Source organism: Haemorhous mexicanus, chromosome 3 (assembly GCF_027477595.1).
Source record: "Haemorhous mexicanus isolate bHaeMex1 chromosome 3, bHaeMex1.pri, whole genome shotgun sequence".
Taxonomy (NCBI): domain Eukaryota; kingdom Metazoa; phylum Chordata; class Aves; order Passeriformes; family Fringillidae; genus Haemorhous; species Haemorhous mexicanus.
The window spans coordinates 28,233,849-28,256,754 of NC_082343.1; the positions used below are offsets into that span (position 1 = coordinate 28,233,849).

At 37.4% G+C, this 22,906-nt stretch overlaps 1 protein-coding gene across 1 annotated transcript in view; it reads left to right on the forward strand.

The window, feature by feature from the left end:
- PRKCE (protein kinase C epsilon) overlaps window positions 1–22,906 on the forward strand; it is a 284,370-nt gene that overhangs the window by 175,495 nt on the left and 85,969 nt on the right. Inside the window, exons 4-10 of the mRNA XM_059841205.1 lie at window positions 110–144; window positions 1,627–1,712; window positions 3,413–3,545; window positions 6,033–6,175; window positions 7,325–7,421; window positions 8,922–9,136; window positions 10,347–10,520. Coding sequence (XP_059697188.1) covers window positions 110–144; window positions 1,627–1,712; window positions 3,413–3,545; window positions 6,033–6,175; window positions 7,325–7,421; window positions 8,922–9,136; window positions 10,347–10,520 — 883 coding nt within the window. The remainder of the gene's footprint in view (window positions 1–109; window positions 145–1,626; window positions 1,713–3,412; window positions 3,546–6,032; window positions 6,176–7,324; window positions 7,422–8,921; window positions 9,137–10,346; window positions 10,521–22,906) is intronic.

The following is a 22,906-nucleotide window of genomic DNA, read 5'->3' on the forward strand; positions in this document are numbered from 1 at the left end:
GAAAAGCTTTTCTTTATATATGTGCACGTCTAGTAAAGAGAAGGAAAAAATATTGTCATTTTTAAGAACATTTCCTCTTCATTTTCTAAAACGCTTTATTATTTTTCAGGGGTGTAATAGGAAAACAGGGATACCAATGTCAAGGTAAGAGAAATTCTACATAAGGACAGTTTAAATATATTTATTATGTTATATAAGTCATGGGATATTTTTATCAGGCATCGTATATGCACGATGCTACAAATTTAGCACACGATGATCAGAATAATTTTGTCTCAACAAGTATACAATCTTTGCACCAAGTCACAGTAATTTTTTCCAAAACTGTTGGTCTTAAGCATCATATATGAAGCAGGAGCTCAGCTAACAGCCCTGAACATCAGACCCCAGATCCATCTTCATGTAGATCCATCTAGGGAACCATATCTGCAGATCTTGGCTTCTTCCTTTTTCAAGTCTTGCATTTTAAAATTGAGAGCTCTTTATTCTGCTTTAGATTCTGTGTTTAAAAATTCCAGGTAATTGCATAGACTGTAGTTTAAATAGATGAGATAATTATAGAGGTCATCATTAGAGAAGGTTATAGTGAAGGCTGCACAAGTGCTTCATTTTCATCTCCCATTTTTCAACTCAATTTCTTGTACTCCTACTTCTTTATGCCTCTTGGGATGATGTGCTAGTACTTAAGTCTTATCTATCAAGTAGAAACCATCAAATTAGTGATGACTTTTCAGTTACAAAAGACTTGCTGCAATCTCATTTTAAATAAGTAAATGCCTTTTTTTCAATAGAGCTTTACATGCTTTAATAAGAATTAATGTATTAAATCTCATAATAAATAAGTAAATGCCATTTTTTATAGATCTTTACATGCTATAATAGCAATTACTGAATTAACACACAGAGGTATGTGGAGAGGTACTTTGACTTCTGATCTAATTTTTTTTCTTACAACAACAACCAAAACTGGAGAAAGTAAAATTTGTTATTTCACTATGAGGGTTTTTACTTTGCTTACTGACCTTGAATTTTACAGTATGATAGACCTAGTAATTGTTTATCTTATCTGTCATATCTGCAAGTGTTATTCATTGACTAAGTAATCAGGATGTATATTGGCAAAACATTTTTGCCTCCTGAAACCTTTTACTGCTATCAACTTAGGATAATGCATTACAGAAAGAATATTTGACTTTTTTTTTTCCTGTTCTTTTGACTTTTACAATGAGATATCTTCATATCTGTTTTCTTTTGAAAGCTCTTTAAACAGGAATTGTTTTTGTTATTGTGTCTCATGTAATGTGGAGATCATGGACTCCATCAGATAAACAAATCACATATGTAAAAATTGAGAAAAATTGTGGTTAACATTTCAGAAGGTAATTTGTAGTGTTACAGATGAGATATTTGGTGGATATGCTTTAGTTATCTTAAAATTCTTTGGTCTTTTGAAAGTCCATTATCTTCTGTTTTTGTAAACCAACTTATTTCACAGGACTCACCAAATCACCACCAGTCACTTGCACACTTTCAAGTCCCAGTGATTCTAGTCTTCTGAGATCAGACTTCTGCTTTAAAATTAATCTTCATGAAATCTCATTCTTTTATCTGTTTTTGTCTTTCCAGTTTGCACTTGTGTAGTTCACAAGAGATGCCATGAACTTATAATAACAAAGTGTGCTGGCTTAAAAAAACAGGAAACTCACGATGAGGTAAATGTTTGTAAATTCATTTTTCAATATAAAATTCTGTCTTTGATCTGTTCAAAATAATATCATCTCCTCTGTTTAAGCAATAGATGTTACATACTTTTTTGGTGCCTTTCTGGTCACTTTGTGGTACTTTGGAATGCAAGATTGCTATCACAGTTTTATTTACATGGAAATTATCATACAGAAATTTATTTCTAATTGGTTTACTTTCTATAACATGTGATCTCAAAGTTTCAGAGAGCTCTTTCCACGCCTTTTCCCTTTGAACATTCCCTCTCCATTTCTGAGTTCATACAATTCTTGTCAGTTTGATTCAGAAGCAGCAGGCTGGGATCCCTCATTCCTGGGCTGGGATCCCTCATTCCCATTTTGTATGGCTCAGCCATCAGCGGCTGATGGGAGAGCTGGGATGCTTGGGGGGTATCTGACACCAACACAGACAACTGACCAGAATTTGCTTGCAAAATCTCACCTCAGCAAAGACTACATCCAAACTCAAAATGTAGTTATGTTTTTTTTGATAGTTTCAGCCCTTGGGTATAAACAGCAAATGCTCTTTCTTACACAGAAGTTCTTGGTTTGTGCTTCAACAGGAAAGCAAATGTATGCTCACTGCCTGTTGTGTGCAGTAGCAAGGGCCAGCTGTCTTTCACCACAGGCTTGGGTGAGGTGGTCCTTGGGTGATCACACTTCCTTGGCCATGCCAAAAAACTGCATTGCATAATTTTATTTGTTAAAAGCCTACATTCATAGGATTGAAAAAGCCTGCCTTTAAGTTACAAACCAGAGTTGTATGTAACAGGGCAGTTGTATTCTTTAGACTATTCTTTAGACTTCAGCATGAGTTTGACTGAGGCACTAAGTCATGATCTCATTTTTTCTGTGCAATTCACTAGCATTTTCCTTACTGGGACCATTCTGTAATACCTGGTCTACAACCAGTATTTTACATCCAAAGTATGATCATGTGCTTACAATTGTGATCAAGGACTGTGTTGGGCTAGTGCTGGTTTTGTGTAGTAGTCACAGGAATATACAAAATCTTGTGCAGGTTTATATTCCCAGGCTCCAGACTGGTGGAGACTTGCATACTTTGCTGATAGTCTCATTGTTTAGAAGGGGTACTAGATCACTGGAGAAAAGCCAGCAGTAATAGAAAAGGGAAGGAAAAACATAAAAATAAATCTCCTGCAGTGCAATGGCCACTCTGAAAACTTATCAATGACATCCTTTAATTAACAAATAACCATACCTTGGAATCCCTGAACACAACCGGTTATCATTGTAATTATCATGATCCAAAGAAGAGTGGGATATGAAAAGGTAAAGGGTTTATGATATATTTCTTTCTCTATTCCTCTATTAGTTTGGCCTCGTGTTCCTAAAACAATTGGGAGTGACTTCCTTGCCTTCCACATTGAGATCTTTCCTGATAGCTATGTATTTGTTGTTCCCAAAAGTACTAGGAAGTAGACTTTAGTCTTTATCTCTTGGACAACAGCAGCCCTTCCCTCTCTTTTCCCCAGATACAACAGTGGAAAGAATTCTGGAGTATATCTCATGTGATGGTTATCATCTGAGCACAGATCTATTTCATCTCATTTGAATTCTGTGTGGTTTCAGAATGCAACAGGGCCTCAGCATACACTGATTGCAAAGAAATTCATTAAAATGAAATATGCTGTGCTGTCCTTTTTCAGCAAGTGGGATCCCAGCGTTTCAGTGTCAACATGCCTCACAAGTTCAGCATTCACAATTACAAAGTGCCCACCTTCTGTGACCACTGTGGTTCATTGCTCTGGGGTCTTTTGAGACAAGGTTTACAATGCAAAGGTAAGGCACCACTTCAGAGCTTTTCTTTTTCTTTGTGAGTGACTTGGAGACTTGGAAAGACTTCATGTGACTATGTCAGCATGTACTGAAGTAAATAAAAAATAAGTAGTGGAGCAATGTAAGGATTTCCATCATGGTTAGAACACGGTCCTTACCCTGTTGGCAGCCCCAGTCAGTAACAGATGCAGAGGTCAGACATTAAGAAACACATTTTGCACTCATTCCTGTGTAGGCTTATTTCCACTCAGGATATTAGAAGTCAACAGAAAATTATGAGCAATGACAATTTACATATCTTCAGTTTATATGCCTTCTGTGTTTTCAGGTTTGTTAAACTTTTTAAACATCAATATTCCATCAACTTTTCCCCTTAAAACCACTTTCAAAAATTGCTGGTTTGTATTGGTTAGAGTAGGTAGAACCAGTCCTGTGTGCTCAGGTCCAGAATATGAGGTGTTCTGATACCCAGCTAAATCATCCTTTGTGATGGTCTGCTTAGCCTCTCTGTTCCAGAAAATAAAGGATTCATTATGTTCTGCCACTTAAGGACTATGTACTCTGTGCAGGATCTATATGTGAAAATATGGCTGGAAAGTGCATTTGTGTCATTTTAGTTGTCCAAAATGTTGGGTTCCATATCTCATTGTTCCAAGCACATCTATGTAATGGGTGAGAAAAGAGTATGAACAATCACAAAGCAAAGTAATATTTTAGAAATAGGTAATAAAATACTTCCATTTGTTGGTGGAAGGAAATGATGTCATGAAGGAAATGATTATCAGGTCCTTAGGAAGTAGTGCCTAGTGGAATAATAAGCATTTTCATTTTATTATGCCTTAGGAATGGATAGGTCCATCTTCATGAGTACAAAAATCATGTTGTTTACTTGTTCTCAACAGCAGAAACATGGGGCCACATGTATAAATATCTTATCTATAAAAATCCATCCTTTGCAGTATTTAGGATGACACATAACTATAAGTGAAGGTCAGACCTGATGCTTCATGTCACAAGTTGCTGAGCAGCCAGAGAAAAAAGAGATTTCATTCACAGCAAAGTTATACACAGTGAGACTTGTGAAGTTCAGCCTTCCCTTGTGGTTCCAGCTAGTGAACAGTGAGGAAATGTTAGGATCTAAATGCTATTACTTTCCAGCTATTGAACATTTTGCTCAAATGCTGTCTTAATTATGATGGAGGTGCACTCAGTGAAGACTTTTCAATTCAGTCTGGGCTTTTTCCAACAAGTGCTGAGTGACTCCCTTCTTCAGAGGTGTTCTTCCTTGCCCAGGGTGGTTATTAACACCATAAGAAGCATATAACAGATATTTATTCTTCTTCAGGTTTTTATCACTGGTTATTCCTGTGCATCTTTTTACAAAATACATTCATGAAGTGGGACTGAACAACATTTTCCTGCTATTTTAAGCAGTTTGACTCCTCAATATCCACTTCTATGGATCCTAGCTCAAACGTTTTACCTGCTGCTGAGCTTTTGTCACTGAATGCATTCACTGAAAATACCATGTTTAGCTGTTTCTCTTTGCTCTTCTTGTGAGCTGAAATATACTTAAAAAGGAAAGTCACTAGCTTTCTGAAGTGCATGGTTATGGGCAGATTCAGTGCCTTGGTATAGTCTCAGAGGCAAATGTGGTTTTTTTCTTTAGGGGCTGTACAATGAAAGCTTTGTTGATGAAAAATATAATTAAATGTAACTTTATAAATACATATTTTTATAATTTCCTTTTCTCTAAAAAATAAAGAAGTGAGAAATTTGAACAATTAAATATTAGTCTAGGATTTAATCACACTTGCAGCTGTGCTCTCTTTATGTCTTGCTCCACCAGAGGGCACTGAAGTCTCAGATAAAATATGTCATCTGCTCCTAACAAATCCACGCTCCACAAGTTTTAATGGAGCTGTTCTTGCCTCTGTCCCGTAATCTGGAAGCAAAGTAACCTTTTTCTTCTCCTCATAACAATATAATAGTTTCAGGAGATTTAAGGGAAAGAGCTTAGTAACAGGATTGCCATCTAAATAAAGTAGGTGTTTAACCCTTAATTTTTATTGAAACCTAAAGTGCTGTCAGTTTTGTGGCTGCCTACACAAGAAGTTAATCTATTTCAGTAAAATAGTATAAGAAGCAGTAATACATAAGGATTTAATGTTGTGCTTTCCATAGTGGAGAGGTAAAATCCAAGATCTGAAGGACTTTTCTTTTAATTCAAATTAATTTAAAATAATTTGATAGTTTCATTTGTTCTTGTGTCTGTTCTGGGCACTGTATGAAAATAGAACTCTATATTGTCATATCAGAAGAATGATAATCAGGTTAATAACTTTAGCATTGAAGTATACCTTCAAATTCAGCTAAGTATTTTCCTACTGAGATTATATTTATTTGAAGAAGTTATTGATAGGTTTAGGTAAGGCAAATGCATGCCAAGATAGCATTTAATTTACTGTATTACTGTGTATTTCATTGCAGTTTGCAAGATGAATGTACATCGACGCTGTGAAACAAATGTGGCACCAAACTGTGGAGTGGATGCTAGAGGCATAGCTAAAGTACTGGCAGATCTTGGAGTCACTCCAGATAAGATCACTAATAGTGGGCAAAGGAGGAAAAAGGTAATTTTACTATATATTGTCACATTTTAAAAAATCAGACAAGTGTGACTGTGTTGTAACTTTATTAGTTGGAATTCAGTCCTACTCAAATGACTTGCACAGTAACTTTTTAATATGTCAGTACAGTCCTAAGACTTCAAGTCTTGTCTGTAAGTGTAAATCATCCATTCTGAGCTTTGATATGAAATTTCTTTTGACCTGGTACAATGTTACAGATCTTTAGTCTATAACTTCTGGAAGGATTTTGAGGAAGTACATTTGACAGACAATGTCTGGCAACAATTAAAAACATAAATGCCTGTTATGGCTCAGAATAGATATTGAAGAATTGATTGATTGATTGATTGATTGGCAGACAGCACGGCTCCATAATGTTGGAAATGTTGATAAAAAGCAATGTGCTGATTCTCATGAAGAAGAGATGTTTGCCAGATTACAGTTCTGCCTTTTGTAGGAATAACCAGGCTGTTGTAGAAATAAAAAGCATAGGTCACCCCAAGTACATCCAAAACTGATGGAGTTATACCTGAGTGATGATGTGTATCCTGGATGAGAGTGGGCCCACATGTTGTATCTCTGTTTGCATGATTGTCACAGCAGACCCAGTGGTCTCACAGAAAAAGGCAATTTGTGCCATAACTTCTTTAAACATTGACAGTTGCTTCTGTTCATTTTCCTGCTTATTGCACACTGGGATCCCCTGCAAGCTGTTTTAAAATGTTACAGAAATGTAGGAAACTCGAGGATTAATTAATTCATCTGACATTCCTGGGAAAAGGTGTTGTCATGTTGTTACTGCATGAGGTAGTTTGCAGTGCTTGCTGATACATATGGCAATTAAATGTATTTACTGGATAAATTTACAGACTCATGGTGGCTTCTCAAAACTTTCCCACTCACTGGATATCTGCACTATGTTTATTTCATCTTAAGAACCTGTTTTTCTTTCAATTGCCTGGTTTTTCTCTCTTTGTACCTTGGCTTCCATTCCATGTGATGCCATCTACTGCATGGCTGAGGTTCTGCCAGTAGGAATCCACAGGAGTAGAAAATCTTCACTTTCCTTCATAGTTCTACTTCTGAACTAAAGTTGTTGAATTACATTTCCTCGTGGCAGAGGAAGATCACCCATTCTGGAATTGTTCTCAGCTAATTGCAGGTGCAGAGACTCAACCGCCGGTTCCGGGATGCGCAACATCAGAAGAAGATAGGTCGAAATCAGCACCAACATCTCCATGTGATCAAGGTCCAACAGATCTTTTTATTTCCTCTCTAACATCTTTTTTCACCCATTTTCCTGGAGTAAAAAAAATATCTATGATCATGAGCCTCTGTAGATGTGAATCAATAAAGCAATTGCCACCAGAAATTGAAGCATTTAAAGTTATGAACTGTATGAAATTTTTAAAAGGGCCTGTTTCTCATTTAATTGAAATCTGTGAAATTAGGTGTCTTTTAAAGGGAAAATTATAAACCAGTCAATTTAAGATATTATTAGGTTTACTACGTGGGTCCTTGTAAACAAAATATATTTATGGAAGTAGTTTGGATATTCTGTTGTGAGACTGGAAAATGTTTTTAATAGTAACACAGAACTTGAGAGAGAGCCTTTATTTACCTGAAAACCCATCTGTTAGTAACTTTTTGAGATGAAATTTACTCCTTTCAATTCCACGTTGAACGTTAGTAATAATAAATCTTGCATCCAGACAGGCTATGCTAGCATGTCCATGTGATCTCCAGAGGCTTCTTAAAACCACGTCTCCTTTCAGCAATTCATTTTATGCATAGATTTGGACACAGGCATTTTAATCCTCCATGATATGACCTGATTTCATTGAGCTAAGCAGCTGACTGACAGAATGTGTATGTCAGCAGCATTTTTTTGAGTCTGATCAAATTGTTTTTAAAAATTAGAAATCTGTAACCTCTGAATCCAGAACTGACTTAAATTTATCAACCTTTTGGTTTCGCAAAACACTGTTTTCATAAAATTATTATTTTTAAAAAGATCTGATGTTTTGTTTAAAATAAGAACAAGGAATTTGTCGAAATTCTCTTTAATTTGACCTTTATAGCTGTGCAGTAAAGTTGTTGCTTCCAGGGCCATCAGGCAGAAGTACCATGCAGGAGCTTGGGGCAGACCCTGAGGGCTGTCAGTCACCAGGACTCTCTGTAGTTAATGCTGAGAAACCTTCAGAACCGTTTAGCACATCTACACAATTGCTGCTTGAAGCAGCACTAGGAAGTGGTCAAACACTTTATTGGCAGGCATCTGATAACAGCTGGAGCTGAATAAGATGCTCCATTCATGTTGACTTCAAGGACTGGGACACCCAACTGTCCTTTGAACTTTTGGAGACACAGCTCTAAAATACTTAAGCAGGAAGATGAGTAAGTACTGCAGGAAGATAGGGACATTCAAAACAAAGTGCTTCTCTGCGGTACAGGAACACCCAAAGTCACTAGAACAACTATTTGGCTACTATTCTGACTTATCTTTCAAGTTTTGGATATGTCATCTTCTTAAGTTCATTTTAAAAGGCCACCCTTCCTGTCAGAGCAGGGGTTTGGCTGATTACTGTAAGGTGGAGAAGCACTTTGCTAAATGTGTGTTCTTAACCACAGAACGCTCTGAAGCACAGCATTCAGAGATGATCAATGTCCCTTCCCACGCTGATACAGACTAACACAGGCTGGTTTTCTGACAGTTGGTCAAAACTAACTTTTCCTCACATTTCCACAGAAATCAAAGAGCTGGAAAACAACATTAGGAAAGCATTATCTTTTGACAATCGGGGAGAGGAACACAGAGCAACAGCTACAACATCAACAGACAACCAGCTTAACAAACCTGGGGAGAATGGTGAAAATGGGGAGGTCAAACAGGCCCAGAGCAAGAGAATAGGTCTTGAAGAGTTCAACTTCATCAAAGTATTAGGAAAGGGCAGCTTTGGAAAGGTGGGTAACTTTTTTTCCCCTTCTTTTCTTCTTTTATTTTTTTTTTAAGCTAGTATTCAGGAGTGGCTTTGACTGTACCTATTTGGAAGTGTTTATATTGACATTCAGGAAGTGCTTCCAGCCTAGGGGTTTTCTTTTACCCAACAGATCAAAAGTATCAGTCTCCTGGTGAGCTGGCCTTGTCTGTGCTTTAGCTCACTTTGTTGACTACAGTCAAGCCTTTTGGAACAAAATGTCAGTGCTTCCTTGCAGTTACATACATACTGTTCAACAAAATTGCTTGTGGTCAAGCAGGAAAAATCAGGTCAGGAATAATGCTATGGGGTTAATTCACTTTCTTGATAATTCCCAGTGCAAGTTTACTTATTTCACAGAGCATTGTGCATACTTTTTTTTCCTCAGTGGGTGTGTTCAGTGCTGGAGGAAGCAGAACTGAAACATTTCCACTCAGATATGACAGAGCTCAGACAGCTGCCCAAAATACAGATGAGATGTAACTCACCAGAGCTCCCATAGTAGGGAATTGGTGAGGGTGGAAGGGACATTGCTGTGTTTACAGGGCTTACAAGTTTTCTTTCCACACTGTTATGCACCATGGAATCAAAGAGGAGGACTGAAATATGAATCTGTTTCACAAATGCACTCTTCCTTCCTTGATATTACGGGAACTTCACATGCAGGGGAACAGGGCTGAAGCAGTTCTTTTGTGTCCCTGTTTTCTAATCCTTTCTCTGAAGATTATCCTGGCTTCAAGCCAGAAGTGACCTTAAACAGAATATAGGGCCTGAACCTTAAACAATAGTAGTAGTTAAAATCAACAACTTGAAAGCAGCTGGAATGGTAACTTTGGATTGTATACAAAGTCTGTCACACTCAAATCTCACTACCAGAAGTGGGAGATAAAAGTGGGAAATAAATTTCTGTTTTACATCAACTTCCTTCCTTGTTTAGTTTTTGAGACCTCACTAATAGGTACTCATTAAGATACTTAACTAACAAACAGAACAGATACATTCTGTTTCAAATTTAAATAATACCAGAGGTATATGCTTCTAGAATTACAGTACTTTACTTTTTGTTTTATAAATTGCAGCTTTATTTAGGCAAGTATGTAACTGTCTTTCTGTTTTCAGTGCAGTCAAACTCTCATGAAACCCTGCATTTATGGCATCTGTTGTTCATACATAAAGAGAATTTTTCTTTGGTTTAGGTAATGTTAGCTGAGCTAAAAGGAAAAGATGAAGTATATGCAGTGAAAGTCTTGAAGAAAGATGTCATACTTCAAGATGATGATGTAGACTGTACAATGACAGAAAAGAGAATTCTGGCATTAGCACGGAAACATCCATATTTAACACAACTTTACTGCTGCTTCCAGACAAAGGTAAGCTACATGGGTCTTTTACCAGTTTCTGCCTTAGAAATAACATTGCTTATTTCCAGATTGAAAGAATGCAGCATTAAAAGTACAGCAATATTTTGAAAATATTACAGGTAAGTTTTTCAGCACTTCTGTGGTATTTTACTGGAGTACTGGCTGCTGTTGAAAACCACAACTACTATTACCTTGTAAGTACCAGGAGATGGCAGTAAATGAGTTAAAAAATTTTAAAAACCCACATGCATAAACTACACAAAAATTGCACCTACTGAGGTGCCATTTTCTGTTTCTTTGGTACATTAATAGGGTGTATCATTTGTTGAATTAAGCACAAATGTTTTTAGCATCCAGTGTGCAATACTTGTGTGTAGAATTGCAGAAAAGCAATGACTAAAAGATCTAGCAAAATTGTCAGGAAGGATGAATAGTGCTGTTGGCAAGCCATAGGAAAATGGCTAGTAGGATCAAGATTAGAGTGGTGTGAATATAGAAACAGCAAACAATTGATGGTTTATACAGTTCTTAAAATAGTGAAAATGTGCTAGTATTTTATATGCTTTGAAACTGGCACAAAGCAGTGGCCCAGGGAGGCGTGTATGTCTGTGGAGGGTGTTTCACATTCAGCATTTTATTATATGTGTGAACATACTCTTAAAATGGTTTAACATATTATTTTAAAATTTATAACTAGAATTAAGCATGTCGCTTCAGATGAAAGACGTTATTAAAGAATTGTAGTGGGGTGAGGTATAAACTCTGTGACCAGAAAGAGACTTTTAGGACTGAGTGCACTCCCTGGAGTGTAAATAAATATATCAGCAGCCTGATGTGAATCAGAACATTTGTAAAGATCAGTAGTACATTAAGTAAATTATGACAGAAGATTCTTCTGCTACTCTTCTGATTTCCTGGAGATTCCTTTTCTTTTGTATTTTTGGTCCACTCTTCTCTTTTTTCTGTACCATGCCTTCTGCCTTCCTCCTTGCTCTCCAAAGCCATTCATCAAAGATATTCAGAAGTTCTTCTCCCTGCCATCTCTCTTCCTAGATCTCTCAACAGAGAAAAACTAGTTTGTGGCTTTTCTTGAGCTCAGAGGAACTCATACTGAGGTGGTTAATAGTTACAAGTTGTAAGCTAGTGTTTCTTGTCAAACAATCAAAACTACACCTAGTGATACCTAATCAAATTAAAAATCCATAGTTGAAAAATTGAAGGGCTTTCTTGAGCATGAAAATTTATAAATAAGTCTTTCTAAAGAATGAAAATACCAAACACCAAAATATATGGAAAAGCAAAAGCAATATGTCTGCTCAGAGTGCACACGATTTATGAATGGCAACAAATGAAAATGTACCAAGTAAATTAGTCACTGAATGATTTTCTTTGGCTCAGTAGAAAAACAGGTAGAGAAACTTGCTTGAACAAATATATTCTGTGGTTAAAATAGCTTCATTGAGACAAAGGCTGTAGTACTATAGTTTTTAAGTGTGTTTCACAGTAGGATATAGGTACTTACACTGCTATTGTGTGCCATGACATGGTGGCTGTACTTTGCAGAACTGGTCCCTGAAGTGATCATGCTGGAATTAAATTTTACATTTCAAGCAGAGCGTATTTGTCGTATACACCCAGACTTAATGGGAAGGTTGAGTCAGTAGTCATTGTCAAAGCACTCAGAGGTTGTCTTTACCTAATGAGATTATTTGCTTTGTTCCTCTTCCTCAAAAATGCAGATGTAGAAGTTTGACTTTGTATGCTGCAGTGTTGTCCTTCGGTAATCAGCTGAAGACACTGCAGAAAATGTGCCTAATATGCTTTTTTACTGTATGTATGTTTCAGTATTATTTATTTTTTACATGGAGCAGACTTTTCATTCGTGTCACTTGCTGAATGAATCTATTATTACCATGGCAAGTAAGGGATAATATTTTAAATTACTTTGGAATACAGAAATTGTGCCAAATAATGGCTAACACTGACATATATGTCATACATTATATGTCCCTATATAATGTTCACTTATAGAGTACATTAATGTGCACATATCTGTACACATATTGTATGCATGGTTTTAGCCCTGTATATCTAATTTCTTTTAAGAATTCCATCTAGCTTCCTTACTTTAAAGAAATACTCTTGGGACTGATATTTCTCATGTTCCTGCTTAATACAAAATCAGACTTTGATCAAACCACTTTGCTTTAACCCATCAAAAAATGAGCCACTACTGCCCCCTGCCCCCATCAATACTTTAGATCTATTAAAAAAAATAATTTTTTGGGGGAATTGTACTTCAGGAATAGTTTTGAAATCTTATTCAGTGATCTGGAAGTTGAGAGATTTCCAAAGCTTGGGATAAAGTGTGCAAAGCTGATACAGGATGTTTTGTCTGCAATAGTTTGAGGAATGAGCTCCACAAGCCAGTCCTACACATCAGAAAGAGGGTAAAACCTACAGGCAGGACATCAGCTGATCTGGATTTTTATGTGCAAGGAGCTTAACTCTTTTAGTGCAGCACATCTTGTAAAATTGTGTCACCTTTGGACAGTATTTTCCAACACTCCTACACTCTGGCAGGGTATGGTTTTGCCAGGGTATGCTCATTGTGTCTGCCAGCATGTTCAGAGGTTTGAGTTGTGTCTTGCCTGGGGTCTCTCAGTAGGAATATGAATGATGAAAGCTGCATTCTGTATTTGCCACTCCCATGGCAGAGCCTGCCCAAGGCCTAGCATCCAGGGTACAACATTTTGTAACAAATGACCTTGGCTGGTCACCATCTTTGGTTTATTCAGGACTTCATTGTGTAGGTATTGTTTTCTCAATAAAGGTATTGAGAAAACATAGGGCATTTTCAGGGTTTAATTTTATTTCCACTCTTGCTCATATCTTCTCTTTTTTCATGTGTTGGTCCCTTGATTTTTCAGCAAGGGCTATCTTACCTGGCAGTAATCTGATGCTGCCCAGTTCCCCTCTTCAGTGTCCTCTTCCCTCCCAGATCATACCCTGCTTCAGGGATCAGCTATGGAACAGTATTAACACAAGGTTTTATTGATAATGCTTCAATTAGGTGTCTGACAAAGGGCATGTAAATGTTTCTAGACATGTTTTCAGAGAAAACTTCCTTGTCTTCATTCAGTTGGATGTTTCTGAACTGTGAGAATTAAAGTGCTTTTTATGGAAACGTTTAGAAAATATAAGTAGCTTCATTTAATTCCTCCTACACCCCTGTCAACTTTCTTCATAAGTTCTTAAAATTTTCTAGACCTCTACCCTATGAGATGCATACACATGTATGTGCACACCCTATAATTTATAATGAATTATCCTAATAAATACTTAAGAAATAAAATGGGGTTTAAATTATTTAAGGCAATGAAAGCTTTATTATGATAATTCAGTATAAAATTAGAAGACTAGAGAGCTGCTGGTTTTAACATCTGCCATTTGATTTTTTTTTACTCCAACTTCATAAAATCAGATAAATTTGAAAATTGTCCTCACCTTTTCTTTTCATAACACTGTGTTCAGCAGACATCGTAGAGAGTATTTTTAGTGCACAAAAATGTTGCTGTTGAATGATAGAGCTGCAAAACTTGTAAAGGAGGCTTAGTCAACATTATAGCAATTTCTCTTTGAGGAAAAAAGTAGTGAAATGAAGAGCAGACAAAGTCAGTCACTACAGGTGAATAGTCAGACTTATGCCACCCATCAAAACATTAGGATTATGAGTTCTGTGGTTCAGTGTTACTCCTTTCTGCTGTTTGCACTGCACCTAGCCCACTCAGAGTAAGGCTAGAAGTCTGGTGTTTATAAAGCTGGAATTTAGCATGTCCTTTTCCATTTCAGCTGTCATGATGTCCCTTTGTTATTCTGAAAAATCCCTGAACCTCTTTCTGCATCAGACCCCTCTAAAAATCCAGAGTAATTAGTCTTCCTTCCTATGGCTTGTATTTAAATATTTCCAAAAAGGGGTTGCAAGTCCAGTGGGAAGGTATAAAATGGAGTTCCGTTTTTAAAGTGATTTATTTTGTAAGAAACTGTAGAACCAAAAAAGGGGAATGACAATCATCATGCTTATGATTTCTCCAAGTCATGTTTTCTAAGTTAATTTAGGAAGAATCCTTGTAGCATGTGACCACAACTGTCATTGGTAAGGTTAAATAAAGTCTTATTTCTTTTATGTGTATTTGTACCAAAAAAAATTAAATGTCTTCTGCCATTATAGCTCACAGGAGTGTCATTTATGATATACTGTGCAAATTAACCTAACTGACTTGCCACTGTTGCATTCATCTGGGACTAATCAGAGCTTATAATCCATTTTATCTGGTATTCTTGTACTTTTGTTGCTAAGCAGCTAAAGCCATTATACAGATATTGCTATAGGGGTGTAATCAGTTTAACACAAGTTTGCATTGCCTTTTATTACTGATTAGTGTCAAATTAGAACTTTTCAGGGCCCAATTCTGTTGGTTATTATCCCTGCTTCAGTGGATTCATACGTGTGAGACAAAAAACTGAATTGTCCCCTGCATTTTTAGCTATTTTAATGCTAAAATATTTTAATACAATTTAAATATAAAATTATTGACAAAGGTTTCTTATAGATAAGTGTTAACGATGGTAAAAAAGGCAGAATAAAATGGTAGGTCAGCATAGAATGATGTTATTTATACTGTTTCTATTATGGTACCTATTTATATACATTTATATTCAAACCTAATTTAAATTTTTTTTCCTGTGCTGCTATATGTGCACATACACATGTGCTCATATGGCAGCATATAGGCTATGTACAATAGTAGGTATTTTTAAATTCCAAATCCTGGTTTATACAGGCAGTTCATACCATAAGAAATTCAAATATACTGATTTTGGCTCTTTCTTTAAAGTATTTCCTGAAGCACTTGAAGTTAGAATAGTACCTGGCGGTGTTTCATGTATCATACAGTTCAGAGGTTATGTAAAGATACAAAATTTTGGCAGAATCAGGTTTTCAGGAATTTGTATCATGTATATGTTAAATTTAGCTTTCCCGGTGACTGCTACCCAGTGTGGATGAGCTGACCACGATCCCTGGACTGTCTGAGAGTAGACACTATGGTCAAGAATAGTTGGAACAGTGAAGCTGATGATTAAATACTGCAATCATTGTCTCTCTCACACACACAAGCCCCTGTTCCCAGCATGATGACCCCATTTTGGGAAACTTGCTATTATGCAGCTCAGTTATTGCTATTGCTCTTGCAGGATTATTAAAGCCTGGTTAGCTCACTGAAGGGTCATTGTTCACATCAGTCCCTTTAGTGTTAAACCTCACGTCAGGCTAGCAGCGCAGCCAGGCTCATCCAGGGCCCGCAGGAGAAATTACTCCTCCAGCATCAATCAGAGGAGTCTAAATGCTCCTCTTTCAGACAGGAAGGACTCTCCTTCTGTCATGCGGCACCCAAACTGAACAGGACTCTTTCACACCCTCTCAAAGCTGGGGCTTGTTCCTCGTTTGCATGTGTCCGAGGGAGTGCTGCAGCTGCAGCTGCATGGATTGCTTTGCTGTAACCAGCTGAGGCCCCGACAATCCCGGGACTAATCCCAGGACTCTGCAAGTGCCGGCATGGAATAGGTGAGGGCGAGCTGCAGTTCATGCTGCCTGCTTTTTTCCCTTGTTAGGGTTTTAGAGTTAACTGTGTCAGTAGTTCACTGTGTTAAAGACATCTTAGCGCAGCCAAGCGTAAAATTCAGCGTCAGGATTGTAATCCTGATCTGATCGTGTGCAGACAGGAGGTTTTTAGGATAACAGGTAGAGCTGAGGGCCTTTAAGGTGCTGTTTTCATATCTCTTGGACAGAGTAGCTGGAATTACACATTAAGTACTTCTGATCTTGGGAAAAGTGTGTTTCTCCAGTTGAGGCATGCTCGAAAGGAGGAATTTTCAGAGTATGTACCCAGATGCTTTGCCAGTGAGTTCCCTGGCAAGTCTGTCTATCTTTTAGCAGAGATTAGAGGAGAGGGGAGCACTGACATCCAAACAGGGTGAAGGGGGTAGGAGACTTTCAAACTGAAGTAGTCCCCTCACTTTCTGGTTCCACACAATCCTTGTATTATCTTTTGCTATGTGTGTGTTAACATCATTCAGGTTGGTTCTTGATCTGGCATTCTGAATCTTACAGCTCTTGTGGAAACACAGTACTGTTCCTCATCTAGCAGCATAATTTAATATTGCTTCTTTAAATGAAATGCTGTGTGTTAAAGCTGTATTGTGGCTTTCAGTTTAATTTTGTCTTGGGAGAGTGGGAAGGATAAGGATAATATGACTTGTGGCAGCATTGCTTGGAAGGAGCTGGTTTATAACAGGATCTGTCTCTCTGCAGACATCTGCTGTGACCTTCTTTCTGTCCTTCCTCTGCACCTATATCCTGAGACCATCCTCACAACTGTTGTAGGTTCCCTCATTTGGACAAAAGAGCCCTGAGTATGTGACCCACTGGTCCCTTCTCCTAGCACCCTTTGAGCTTTACTTGTATTTTATGGCCATAAAACACTCGTCCCAATTTGCCCCTAAAAGGCACAGGATAAAAATAAATTTGCAACGATAAAACCTATCTTTGAAATAGGTGAAAATAATAATAATGCTCACATGGCTAGCTGTTGGGATGCCTGTTTATGCCAGCTGACTGTTTTAAATGCTATTTAAAGAAAGCCCATGACACACAAGAGGTTGTGGGGAAACATTTTATACTGTGTTTGTTAGGTGTTGCTCTTACAAGTAAACAACTAATGCACCCCAAAGGAAGAGTCAGGAAAAAGGAAACTGCATATAAAATTTGATTCTTCTGCAGCTTCTTTTCTAAATACAGGAAATGATTCTCTTTGGAATTCATTTGGGCACTTTAATAGAACTTTTTTTGGTAACAACAGTAAGCTTAATAAATTATAATTGTACACAAGAGAATTTCACCATGGGAATGAAGTGGCATTTACAAAACATCTGAGTTTGCAAGTTTAATAACATTTTCCTTGCTCTTTTAACATCTACACAGAGTAATTTTGGCATAACATATCTTCTGCTCCATGCACCACATATGGGCCAAACCTGGGTAGGATATAGCTGGAAGTATGTTTTATCTCCTCTTCTCAAAACCATACCACCAGATTCTTTTTTCAGTGTTCATGCCATTTTATCTCACTTGTGGGTGAGTAGTTTTAGCAAAACCAACCCTGGGGTTTGATGCAGGGTTTATTCTTGCACAGTTACTGTGGGCTGTGTAAGAGTAGCCATGCCCAGTCCACAGTCTCGTGCTTGTATCATGTAAGGAGCATGTAGGGAACCTCTCTGTGCTCCCACAAAAGGGGAGCCCAAGGCCATTCTGTAAGCTGAGAAGTATTCAGCACATGGTTCTGTCTCCTTAAAGTTATGACAAAAGTGATTTATAACATCACCTCAGCCTTTTAGAGAAGTGTCTCTCTGGAGGAGTGTGAGCGCTGTGTCACTTGCGGGCCTGAGAGTCACAGTGTCTTCACCACGGCTGAAACACTTTGTGAAGAGTGTTTACAACTTCCACAAACAGTAAGAAACACTAAGCAGAAATGTAAACAATGTGCACAGGTAAAAGATATCTCATTGTTAAGGCTTTCTGGTCTCTTCTAGTCAACTGATCGATCAGTCATTAAAAAGTGATTGTTCAGAACTGAGGAAACTTGAATAATAAAAGACTCCTTCCAAATCTTGGCTCTGCTTGTTAATCCATAGTTCATAGCAATGCAAAAAGTGGTTATAGAAGGCATTCTGAAGGTCAAGGTACAAACTTAACTACTTTGATAGTGTACAGGATAATACCAGCTGGAAGTAAGTCTGCATATTTCCATAATCTAAGCTGTGACCTAGAGAAATCACCCCATTTTGCCCTTAATACGGCCAGGACAGACCCAGTTGCAACTCTTTCTTACAGAGTATGGGCACCTTGCCAAGTTCACAAGAAGGAAAATTGTCCTTTAAGGTATTTAACTTTGCATTCAGCCTATAGAAGGACAAATGGGATCCATTTCATAAGCTTCTCTAAGTAAGTTTTTCCAAGTTTCACAGAATCACACAAAATAACTAACTTGGAATACTCTTGCTGGTAAGTAGTTTATTGAAAATTCTGTGCTGGTACTTATTTTCTCTTTTCTGTTTTCAGAAACCCAATATTAAAATCACACAGAATTCTGCTACTCAAAACTGCTTCCTGAGTTGCAGAAAAAACTATGCCCTGAAAATAAAACACACTATTTTCTTTTGTGCTGCTTTACTGATTTCAGAGGGTTTAAGATGGCTTAAATGATAGCAGAATTTTGGACAGTGTTTCTTGTTGTCTAACTAATTTATACCTGTGGATTGCCAGAGTTTTCAGCTGTGTGAAGCATATGCTTTGCCAAAAATTAATCAAGTTCTGGAAACAGGAAAGTATGGAAAATAAAGCAGATACAATTAATGCTTTTAAAGGTCACTGTTACATTTATAGAACTGCAGAAATCCAGACAGTGAAGAGAGGTGTATGAATAATGACTTTCAGTAGGTATTGAAAAAGCCTGGCTCAGGTAACTCATGTTTTTCATAAGAGCAAAATAAGGTAGTATCTGTGGCTTACACAGATCAGTGGATATTCAGAGAGACCTTCATTTTCAGGAAGGGTTCTGAAAACATGTTGAACAGGGAATATTATATGTAGACTAGGGATTTTGCATATATTTATAGGTTTTCATTAATCCTGTGTGCTCATGTAGTTCTTGCTTGAAATGTGAATTTTAAACCTCTTGCTTGATTCCTTTCATCCCCTTTTGAGAACTGCTTTGTATAAAGGGCCAAAGAAAAGCCAAAACTGAATTCTGTTCTCATGAAGTTCTGCATAAATCATATGAGCAGTGCCCAGCACCATGTCTGGCCCAGTCTCTAACAGTGCCAAAGCAGATGTCCAGGAAGAATGCAGAGCATATTGGGGCATTTTTCCAGAGTACTATCTCAGTGTCATGAGACTGATGGCTTGGGCATTTCTTGAGCCAAAGATGGCAGGTTTGCATGTAATCAGATGGCACTTTGCATATAATAATTTTTTTTTTTTTGTGGTAGGTGTGACAAGTGAGAAGCTGTTTGGAAATGTAACTGTTGGTGAATGTTGCATTTTGTTCACCCACGTGAAGCAGAGAAATCCTCTTAATACTACAGCTGCAAACAGACAGCCCTATGATGCAGTATAAATATTTGCACCTTTTCTTTTTAAGTGCTGTTTCTGAAAGTATTGTCAATGCCATTAAAAATCTCAAAACTAAGGTAGCTGCACTATATCATCATCATCTTCTAGAGCAGTAAAATAATGTGTCTGAGCACCTGGAAATACCAGCTATAATTCTGAGTGAAGTTTGTCAGATAGAAGAAACTCAGGATTCCCTGCAGGTATTTCAGTATGCAGGTCCATAATGTTTTGTTCTCCACACGTTACATAGAAAAAGCATTGCATGTTGTAATGCAGGTAAACAGTATATTGTAAATTTGATAGAACACTTCTCAAGCTGCTTTTTCCATTGCTGAGAGGAAAGGTACTGAAAGAAAGAGAGAAGTGTTACACCATCCTGTGCTTTGCCATCAGGAGCATGAGCAGTGAACCACAGCTGGCAATGCCATGCCAGAGCCAAAAGGGCATCCAGCATAATGCAGTAGACTTAATTAAGAAGCATGCCCAAGAGTGATGCCATCCTCTTTCAAATTACCAGCCTGCAGTGTTTCTTGACTTTCTGAAGTAGGAATCACAGTATCACAAAATATGCTGAGTTGGAAGGGACCCACAAGGGTCATCAAGTCCAAATGAAGTAAAGCTTTTTTAAAACTTGATTCAGCCACTTTTAATACATTTACCTGAGCATTTCTTAATGAAATGGTTGGGTATAGACAACTTTCAGAAGTGAAAGTAGGCGTGCTGGGTATATTGATGAATATAACACATTACTTATTTGTGGACCCATACAGTAGGGGACAGATTTTAAAAGAGAAATTAATTAGGTTATTTGGGCATGCAAGAAATCTCTCTTGTTGTATTTTTAGACAATCAAGGAGTAAAAATAAGGTTTGGCCAGGAAGAGGGTCTGTCTTCAGGACTTTAAAATTCTGTATAGCTCTGTGGTGTGATTAACTCCTGGTAAGTCCTTTTAGGTTGCACTGAGATGTGAGAAGCTTGGTGGTCATGTTCCTGAAGTCTCAGCCATTCTTTCTTGTGCCACACGTTCTCATGCTTGCAGTATTCCAGAACAAGTCTTTAATGGCAACTACTGTGTTGCAACAGCAATAGGAAAGGAAGCTTGCAGAGCTTTTCCAGCATAATGAGAAAGGGGAAGATCCTATCTAATGAGATTTCTGGATCAGAAATGAGGGGGTTTTAGATAGGAATCTGAATTTAAAGAAGCTTAAACTCACCAAACCTCTGAACTTTTGGAAATTTGCCATGAATCTGTGGGAAAAGTTAGGAAGGAATTGTTGCTGGGTGATATGCCCGAGGAGATTAACTGCTTTCTACAGTGCTCTTCAATGTGGTATTATTATATAAAACACTCAAAGTGGTTCAAATATCCCTTAGGCTAACATGTAATCTCAGCCACATGTGTAACCTAATATCTGAGTATTGTTTCACTCTGCTTTTTAACTGGATTTAGACTGATGATTTGTGTCTCTGAAGCCACAGGCAGCTCCCCAGAACCTAAATATCACCAAGTCCAGGATTTGATAGCCAATGCAGACTTCATTAAAATTCGTTAACAATTATCTGATTGCACAGTTACCATCATTCTGTAAATAGCATTGACAGAAAGGGGGTTTATTTACTGGCCTTGTACAGAGAAAAGTCATGTTTTATCCATTAGTAGTGTGTTGTTTTTAAAGCTGTTTACATTCTTTGAGGAAATGCGGAAGCTACTGCTTGAAGAGGTTAGAGGACATACGAGTTTATGGGTTCTTTTTGAAAATGTTCTTGAAATAAATGCTAAATTAAATTATTCAAGTAATGGCAGAGAGAACATAATGTCTTGGCAAGCTGAATTCGCTCTGTTATATTTGAATAAAGAAATCTAAACTCTGGGGGGAAAAAGAGGTTGTCAGATCTTATCATGATAGAATGAAGAATTATTTAATTTTTTGGTCCTACCCATGAGTTTTGCTTGCAAGTTACTGCCTTTGTCAAGTTACTGATGGTCTCAGAAAGATAAGCAGAGTACAAATAAAATTATTGGATGGTTCAAGTAAAATGCTTGAAAGGTTAAAAACATGATAATCTGTTGAGGAAAAAAATCTGAGGTTTTTAATTATTTTTGCTTTTCCTTCTTTTTCCCTGTAAGAATAGATGTCTGTTAATTTAAAAAGTAGTAATTTGTGACCATTCCTTAAAGCTCTCCTTTGAATTGTGTGAATCCTTGTCCCATAGAAACCTTAGGTTATAAACTTCAAAGGAGCCTCATGAAGCCTCGAGGTGAAAGTCGGTGAAATTTTCAAAAGTTTTTCTCTCCCCTATGGAACTAAGACATGGGAAATTGTGTTAGTGGAACTGAAGTTTGCTTTGAAATGCTGGGTTAGCACAACCACAAAGTACTGAATGGGAAGGTTCAAATCACTGCTGATGCATTTACTGAATCACAAAGGCTGAGCTCCTGCAAATTGTTCCCACTGCTCTTTTGTTCCTAATTCCAGAGAACATTTTTTAATGATTAATATACTTTTTCTTAGAATGAAGTATTACATTGGGCCTTGCTTGCAGCATGTTATATTCCCTGGACACGTTTTAGTCCAGGAACAATTGTAGAAATGCAACATAAAACCAGTGGGGCAAATATAAACTATGTGTTCAACATTTTGTAATCGTACAGAGAAAAACGTATCCCACCGGTGTTCTTGTTCTCCTAAAACATGACATTTATTTTTAAGTCTGGTCAGTTATCAGAAACTGGTTGCATCATTCTGCTTTACTGAATGTAAAGCAGTTCAGTTCTTGTGGCTTCTGTGTGAGTTTTGATCCTGAACTAAGAAAGACAAAGGCTTTGCCCTCTCTTTGCCTTCACACAACTGTACAACTGCCATAAAAGTAAGATAAATACTTTGGAAGTTACTGCATATAGGGAGTGTTATTATTTATTTTAAAAATAATTATGTGAGCCTTTGACAGAATTTTTAATTGAGCAACCTGGTCTAGTGGGAGGTGTCCCTGTTCATGGCACAGGGATCAGAACTAGATAAACTTTAGGGTCACTTCCAGCCCATTGTTTTATTTTATAGTTTTATAAAAATGCTGTTCACTAATTATTGTTTTCTAGATACTGGGGAGTGTGAGCAAGAGCTTGTTTATATATTATATTCTTCAATGTGCTGAAAAGTTTTGC